The sequence below is a fragment of the Aptenodytes patagonicus genome, chromosome 4 (genome assembly GCF_965638725.1).
Source record: "Aptenodytes patagonicus chromosome 4, bAptPat1.pri.cur, whole genome shotgun sequence".
Lineage (NCBI taxonomy): Eukaryota > Metazoa > Chordata > Aves > Sphenisciformes > Spheniscidae > Aptenodytes > Aptenodytes patagonicus.
In genome coordinates, this window is record NC_134952.1 from 16,949,294 (window position 1) to 16,958,282 (window position 8,989).

General features: G+C 45.0%; 1 protein-coding gene across 1 annotated transcript in view; it reads right to left on the bottom strand.

Moving 5' to 3' along the window:
- Window positions 1-5,253, bottom strand: part of FBXL5 (F-box and leucine rich repeat protein 5) — a 37,064-nt gene extending 31,811 nt beyond the window's left edge. The window contains exon 1 of the mRNA XM_076335963.1: window positions 5,084-5,253. Coding sequence (XP_076192078.1) covers window positions 5,084-5,218 — 135 coding nt within the window. The 5' untranslated portion in view covers window positions 5,219-5,253. The remainder of the gene's footprint in view (window positions 1-5,083) is intronic.
- Window positions 5,254-8,989: the final 3,736 nt, after the last annotated feature.

Below are 8,989 nucleotides of genomic sequence, written 5' to 3' on the forward strand. Positions count from 1 at the left end.
TAGAAAGAGAATTATCTTAATTTGTCTAATTTTTCAGATTTCAGTCCCCCTTGCTGCCACGAAAAGTGTAATCACAATATGGTCATCTAATTCCCTGCCCAATGCTTTACAACATCAATTCAGCTTAATTCAGGACTATTTTCCACTCCTGAAATGGTTCATCTGCAATAGCCTTATTGTAAGAACATCACAAATTTAACACATGAAAACAATTCGTTCTCTTCAGCAGAGGCCAAAACTTGCAAGGAAGAGAAACAACTGAAGCGCAATAAAACGCTATTGAAATAGACACAAAGGTTAAAGAGAAATGCGAGTTATCAAAAGAAACCATTATTAGTAAATAAAGAGAAGAACTTTTTAGCTATATGGAAGTTTTGAAAAGAATCCTACAAAAATAACCAAGAACTTATCACTGCAGGTAAGTAGAACAGAATACCATTTAGACTAGAGGACACAGAAAAAACAGCAAAGAAATCTATATATACTTAGATAAAAGAAGAAAAGGGATACTTTAAGTCAACTATTTAACAGGAAAGGCAGAGATGACAACAGCAAAATTAAATGTCTTCTTTGCTCAAGTCTTCATAGAGAAGTTAATTAGGGAAAATATGGCAATTAATTTTTAACAAGGAATCAGAAGTACAGGCTAGAAAAGAAAAATACTAGGTTAAATATTTATACAAGTTCAATGCGTTCAAGTCAGCAGAACATGACAAAATTGATCCGAATTTCCTGGAAGAACTAGCCAAAGTAATTACTGAACCATGAGAAATAACTGCAGAGATGTTTTGTAGAAAGGTGAGATCACAGAAGACTGAAGTCAGGCAAACAGAAGGACCTTAGATGTTTTTGATCAAACACCCAAAGGTTTCACAATAAAGCTGAGCTATTAAAGCAGCTGTTTACTTCTGCAATGGTTAGTCCTGTTCCCTCCTCCCGTAGTGTCAACCTGGTTCTGGAGCTTGTTTGACCTCTTAGTGAGCCGGTTTTACTGCATCACCTTTCACTTCAGTGCACTAGATGAACTAGCTGCTCATCAAGGGGCCAGACAAGCACAGAGGCTATAATCAACAATTAACCCTTCCAGCAGCAGCTAGTTGTTAGATCCACTCAGTCACCATATGAAGTCTCACACTAGTTTTGAGAGGCAGACAGAAAGTCACGAGAACAAGTCATCAATCACCGATAACTGCATTACAGTGTTTAGAGCATGACTATTTTCCTAAAGCAGCCTAAATTTGCTGGATCATTCTGTAACACAAAGATTTGAAAACATACTCTTCAGCTGCAGTAACTCCACAAGACAGCAGAAAGTTTGAAATCCCATACAGCAATACAGGTGTTCTTGTCTCTGGGGAAGGCCCAGCCAAAATTTAGTCACAGTGTTTATCTAGACCAGAGTCTGCTACTTGAGTAGCCCTGATCTTGAAGCTAATGAAGTAACAATCGGCCAGCACAGATTTGTTTAGAAAAAAGAATCTGATTTCCTTTCCGTAAGATAACCAAACCACTTAGGAGGAAGACAATACATGTTACAGATCATGATTTCTCTAAGGTTTTTGATACTGTTTTGCCTTACAGCAAACTAATACAGTCTACAGGAAATCACAGAGTAGCTCAAGCACTTGCAAATAGTGCTCTCAAGCCATAGCTACCAATGTTTCCAGCCAAACCACAATGGGATTTTCAGTACATGATCACTTGAAATCTGTGCTGCCTCGTGACAGATACAATACTTTCAGCCACAGCTGGGAAAGCAGGAAAGCTGGTAATACACGAATGGCACATTCTCAAGTGCGGGAAACACAAGATCATAATGCGACAACAGAAACGGTCTCTACTGGACACCGACATGCTGACTTGAATACTTGGAAGTGCATCTTTCTACATACAGGATAGAAGTCTAACGACAAATATGAAAGCAAATTTGTGTATCAGTCCTCAGAGAAGCATGGGATTATAGACAAGCACAAAGCGAGCATGCTGCTGTTAAAAAAAAAAAAGAGCTTGCAGAATAACACATCCAAAACACATCTGCTCTACTCAACACCAGCAGTGTCCCATTTTGCACAACAGATTTCAGGAAAACAGTCATAATTAGGCTGAGGTTTCACATTAGCTTAAGCCAACCTAGTTGCTGGCTGTCACAGTCCCACCCTCTGCCTCGCATTGGCTTCAGTACTCATCTGACTAGTGCTTGCTGGCAGCACGACATCAGCAGAAAAACTACCCTGCTTCAGAAAAAAAACGTTTTCTGCCAGCTTAGAGCCTTTGTGAGTCACTTCAAGTGCTGATGGGAGCAAGAAAGGGACGCAGTTGTAACAGCGGCAGTCAGATAGCTTAAACTGTTACAGAATGGCAGCTTAGTCCTGACAAAAGCAACAAGTACACTGAGGTACAGAAAACGTGACCCATATGGTGAAGTAGAATGCATCAGTTTGCTTAGGCCAGAAAACAGATAACTAAGATGGAGGACACGGCTACAATTTGCAAATCGGCACAGGATCTTTCTGAAAACGAAGAACGGTTCACTACAGATAGGAAAACAGAATCCGCTCTATTTGTAGCAAAGATGACGTCAGGCATTAGGAAAAGCATTTTAACTATAAAGACTGTCTGCTGTAGCACTCCACTACCTACAGGGGGGTACATCCTCTGAGGACTTAAAGAATCTACTTATCATCAGAGTAGGCAATAGATTTGACAACTTTGTCGGTTTCCTTACTAAACAGAATTTTAGTTATTCTTATTATCCAAGTCCAAGGCACTGTGTACAATGCAGGTAAAAATGCCATTTAAGAATGCAGCAAATGTATGGTGAGAACTCTGCTACTAACAGTTAAAAAAGAAGTAGGGTAACTTTCCTAATGCATCAAACATCTTAAATGTCTGATTCACTGTTCTGTCTCACATCAAGTCCTGGAAGAACAAAATAAACTGTGTCTCTCTGCCCTAAAGGATTATTTAAGTACCTACATAATTTACCCCATCAGTAACATTAGAGCTGTTCCCCTGAAAAGCAAAGTACAGATGCACCCATTTCACCCTTGCTAACATTTGGTGGAATTTACTAAATTCAGCCGCTAACAGATAGTGACTATATTACAGCGTACAGAGAACATGAGGAACAGCAGGTAACATGCAATTCACAAAATTAAAGACCCCTCAAGGACAAACTAAATTTATAAAAAGCAAGGCTTTACAGATTATAATTGCCATGTAAGCAGAACTACTACGGTCTTATCTAATTACAGCATCTCAATCACACAAGAAGGAAAGTCAAACACAGATCAGAGTTTTTTCTGATGCAAAGCTAGCATTACTCCAATACAAAGGTCATAGGCCAGGTACAGTCTCCAAGTTCTGAAACAGGGTTAAAGGATGCAAGATTGAATACTTTAAAAAAAGCACCATTCATTCATGCTTGCACTCCTTCAAAAGAAAAAGGAAGCAAGCAAACTCCTGTATAAAAATTTTTAGAAAATGAGAGATTACATTCATTGCGAACTGGGTAGTTTTAATCAAATTTGCCAATATTTAGGAAAACCAACCATTCCTGCCCAGGCAGCTTGACTTTCATCAAGTCATGGTAAGTTTGGTCAAAACTTTGTGGGAGGGTCAATAAAAGTGTCAGAAATGCCTCTCTAGGAACAAAACCCAAATGACTACAATATCTGGAGGTTCAGACAAAACCTGTTCAGTTGCTGTCAACAATATGTTAATACTGCTGCTGAGGGGAGCGGGGGAGAAGAGTCCCAGGTGTTTGCTTCCCTTCATGTAAAATCCACTCCGTTAAGATATCACAAGTTTTCATGCCACCACAGATTACAGTTAACTGCAAACACACTCACAGATAAAAGATAAAGTCTCACCTTCTCCTCACCCCAGACCCTCTGCTCAGCCTGTTCAGTTAGCTAATCCAGCAAAAAACAACTCACATTTTCTTTACACGAGTAGCAAATTGAACAGGCACACACGAAGGGATCTGGTGAGCCCCAGAGCAGTACAGGGTGGCATGTGGAAAACAGGGGAAGGAAGCGAGAACTCCCCCATCCTGTTGGCAGCAGTAAGCTATTATACTGTCTCTCATGTAACTTCACCCTCCTTTTAAATGTCTGTTAGCCAATCTGGTTCTCCAAACAGCCATTTATGCCCAGAGATGGGAGGCACTACTTCTTTCAGTATGAGTGCTGGCTTGAAGTATTTGCCTGAAACCCTTCCATTACACTCAAAGCTGCTGCAGCAAAGTTTGCCTTTCAGGTGACACATCAGCCTTGATTACTAACTACTCTGATGCAAGAATAAAAATTACTTTCGTCCACGAGTAAAACTATATATATATTTAAAATATAAAAAAAACCTACCTAGGGTATCTTTAAGTTACTCACCAATTAAATGCTGCGCGTGCAAACGCAAACACAGCCGCTTGCAGACTGTTGGCGAGCACTATGCACAGCACCGGTGTCTTGCCTCTGGCACCGGTTACTTAACAAAAAGCGACGCGGCTTGCTGCCTGCCTCCCCGCCGCCCTCCTCAGCACTACGGCCCCTCCGGGGCCCAGGGGCACCCACTCGCAGCCCCGCGCCGTAACGGGAGTGGCTGCTACGCCGCCGCGGCCGGCCCCGGCACCCACTCCCCAACCCCGAGGCAGCAAGTCCGGGGGGGGGGGGGGGGGGGTGAGCGCCGGCGCCCCCCTTCCCCGCGGCCCGGAGAGAGGGAAGGCGGCGGGAAGGCGTGGTCCCCGTGAGGAAGCGCCGCTCCTCCAAGCTGAAGAGAGCGGGACACCCCGCCGGGGGGCGGCGCGCAGCCCGGCACAGCCGGTGGGGCACGAGAAGCGAGGGGAGCCCCGACCCGGCCCTGAAGGGGCCGAGCGGGGCGTGGGGCGCGGCGGGGAAGGCGGCGGCACCACCAGCCCAGCTGCCCGCGGCGGAAGGGCCGGAGCGCCCGGGAACCCCGCAGCAGCGCTGAGGAGAAGTTGCCGGCGGGGCCGGGACCAGGGCGGCGGGGCGCTGACAGCTGCGCGCTCCCGAAATCGTCCCTCCAGCCTCAGGGGCGCGGGGCAGAGGCTGCCCCCATCCGCTACCTTGTCGCAGTAGAGCCCCACGAGCTGCTTCATCCGCCAGTGCGGAGCCGAGAAGACGTCCACCTCCTCGGGGAAAGGAGCCATGTTCTCCCCATAGAGCCCCGGCGCTGGCGGCGCTAACGGCGGCGGTAACATCCGCCCCGCGCATGCGCGGCGCAGCGCGCCGCGGAGAGCGCACCGCCGGCCCGGGCACCACGTGACCACGGCCGCCCCGCGAGCGCCGCCGCCCGGCCCGCCGCCGCGCGCATGAGCAGTTCGCCCCGCCCCTTCCCGTGGGGAGCGGGAGGCGCAGGGGCGGATGGCGGTCGCGCAGGGAGCGGCCCTGCGGCGGCCTGCCGGCGGTGGCGGCCTCTCAGCGGCGACGGGGGGCGGGCTGGTGCCCGCCTGGCCCTAGCGCAGCGCGGCTGCTCCGCCGCTGTGCGTGGCGGGCAGCGCTCAGGCGCTAGGCCTGCAAAATGCGGGTGGGGGAGGCTGACCAGAGCTGCGGGAGGGGCTCCTGGTGCAGGCGGGCTCCCGGGCTGCGCCCAGGGCACGGCCGCTCTCCCGTGGTAGCGGGTCTACATGCCCCCCAGGTAACTGGCACGCCGGGGTCACAGCAGTTTTTGTGCCTTTAATTAAATGGGAAGGAATTAGAAATTGCATTGTGCGTTTACATGAAGTAAAGAGAACTCGCTTCACCCAAATAAACTGAGGAGGTGACAACGTGGGGAATAAAGACGGTGTCTGCAGATGAACTGCTGTTTGTGAGGGAAAACGTATGATGTGTCCCAAACTGGCTGGCAGTGGGGAATCTGCGCCCAACTTCTTGCAGCATTTGTGCCAGATAGGCAGAGTTAAATGCTGCATTTGTTTAACATCCAAGGCAGAAGAAGGAGGAACATGAGCCTTTGATATTCATCTGCCCATGCAACTTTTCAAAAAAAGTAGGAACACTCAGCAGAATTGAGATACACATCAGTTTGACAAAAGGTGTAACTCGGCCAACATGGCAATGTGTAGTACATGTCCCAAAACTGCATCGTCAAACATACAATAAACGCAGCAGACCTTTCTGACTGAAAAGTATTACTGTGCAAAATCTGTTGCAGATACTAAATAGATTAAAAGCTAGCTAATATATAGATGTAAGCAATTAATTGTAAACAGATTGAAATATTTCGGGCAAAGGCACACACATTTTTAGTCCAGTATTCCTCAATGTACTAATGCTTGGGAATAAAATGCGAAATTATTGCTGGTAAAAGTAGTAGACGGTGAATTGAGGAGGAGAGATCACGTGATGAGGGTTATCTAGATTACACTGTGCACAATAATCTTCTTACCTCTTTATCTAAGGAAATGAGGCTTAAGCAATTGCAGTATTGGGTGTTTCCTTTTCCATTCATCCTTTCCACCTCCAAGGACTTTTGAACATGCTGGCCTACTTAATCGTATTTGCAGATATGTATGAATCTTGGAAGGTTAAATTCGTACAACTTTGGGGAAAAAAAGCAGTTACACATGAGAGAAGAAGAGGAAGGCAAAGCACAGGTGTTATGCAGCTGGCCAGCCAGCACGTGGTTGCATTTACTGCTTGGCTAGTAAGCACAGCTCTGGCTTTGGGCTTGTGCATTTCTTGCACAAGAGTGTATCATAGCATACAAGGGAGAGGCTGAGACCTTGGGTTACTGCTGTACGTAGAATTACGCACCAAAGACACAAACCCTCAAGAAACTATGTTTGGTGAAGTTCATTGCTTACAGAGGAGCTTGTTAATAGGAGCAGTTCCAAGGTCATATTTCCAAGCCTAAAGCATGAGGTCGTACAGAATTGGGGTTATTCTGCCAGCAATTCGTGCCTGAGTAACAACAGAGGATTAATGTTCCCACCTGTTGCACCTTCCTTCTGCTGGAAGTTACCACTCCCATCTGGTAGAAGTAACAAGAGAGAACATGTCCGTTCCTCATCTTCCAGGGCTTCAGAATATAAACATATGCTGAATTTCATGGTCGTTTGAGTTAATATTCAGTTTGTGAACTAGAATATCTCCAGAGCAGATCTGCTGCCAATTTTGCTGACTCTGCTTTATGGGCAATAACCGCTTCTAGGAGAGAAGGGCAGAGAGCGAGGGACAGTGACCTGCATCCAGCATGAATTGCCAGACCTTGGAGGCAAGATGGACAGCCAGTTCGTGGCAGTGAAGTAAAAGACTACAAGAGAAAGTGCTTGATAATGGGGTTAAAATACTGAATTTTTCATGGACAAGTTTAAGGGGAGACTTGGTCATTTTCTACAAGAATTTACACGGAGAGAAGATTTCTGAGGGTAGATTCTTCATTAATGTAACAGAAAAAGACATCATGAGATCCAATGACTGGAAGCTAAAGGTAGACGAGTTCAGGCCAGAGCTAAGGTTTGACTCTCAAGGCTATCAAACCGTTGGAACAATTTCCCCAGTGGTATGTTAGTTTAGCCATCATGTGAAGCATTTAAATCAAAACTAAGAACATAAATTAAAAATGGCTATGCTGAGTCAGATCAAAGGCCCTTCTGGCGCTATGTTGTGTTTCTAGAAGCGGCCAGTGAGGAAAAGGAGCTCAATAGAGGATGAGATGGGGATCCCAGCAGTTGTTGGACTTATTTCCATTCCCTCTGGGATGCTATGACAGGTTGTCTCTTTTTTGGAGAACACCACTGAGCAGCACCCACATCTTCTTCCCAAAGTTGATGAGTCCTAACCTGGTGTGTCCTTGGAGAAAAGCTATTCCAAAACTTGGTATTCATATTTATGTCTTTTTAATTTATACTGTATATTTTAAGCAGAAGTTTTAGTCTTGATGCAAAAATCAGTGACAATTTCCGCCTGTTCTATGTAGAAGATCACATCAGTGATGCCTCTGGTTTCTGTTAGCCCTGAAATTATTGAGCAAAATTTGGTTGCAGCAAAGTTGATGATAATAAAAAAAAATCATTGACTTCCATGGATTATTGCACTCTCTAATCCTGAACCCAAAGCAGTGACTTGAAACCATTTTATTAACATGCTGGTGCCCTATCAGCATGGCCATGTTTCAGAGAGGTTAGGAAGAGAAATAGGGAGAAAAAGCATCAGAGAAGTATCTGAAGTGAAGTACAGCATTTGCTGTGTCTCCACCATATCAAGCACAACATTGCACATCCATTTCTGGGTAAATCTGGCTTTCTTGAAGACTCTGTTGCAGGTAACAAACCAACTGGTTGTCTTTCTGTCACATTTACAGGAGAAATCCATCATCAGCAATTTACTTGATGATTAGCAAGATTTTGCCTTCAGCAAAATCCATCAGCTAAGTACCAGTGCATCAATGTAAGCATGACACTATATACGTAAGTACATAAATAATTAAGATGTATATATTCACTGAGGCGTGGAGACTGTTTAATAGAAAAAGAACCAGCATGTTCCTCAGAAATGTGAGTCCATAGACAAATTAAGGTTAAAAAAATATTTTTTTTTAAAGAAGGAGAAAAGTAGTGTGGCTGTATTTGCAGCAGTGTATACCACAGAATATTTACACTGAAGATTAGATTAATTGACGCCATTTGATGATCTAACGAAGTACTTGGGGAAAAGAAACTGGAGGGAGAAAAAGAGTAAACAGAAGTTGAAGAGATCTCTTCAGCGCACAGGAAGTACGTCTTAATCCTGTTGGTTCTCGTTATGATTGATTCCTGCCTGCAAGGCGGTTTTATTCATGAAGAAGACTTTAAAACACATATCATCACATGAAAATGTTGCTGTCAGTATCCAGGGGAGAGGTGGAAAAAGCTGACTAATGTAACCCCTACGTGTGATACACGATCACCTGAGAATTTGGGTGTTTATGAGATCAGCACCTGCATATTTATTGATACATATTTCAGAAATTTTTTTTCAGCCATTAGAGA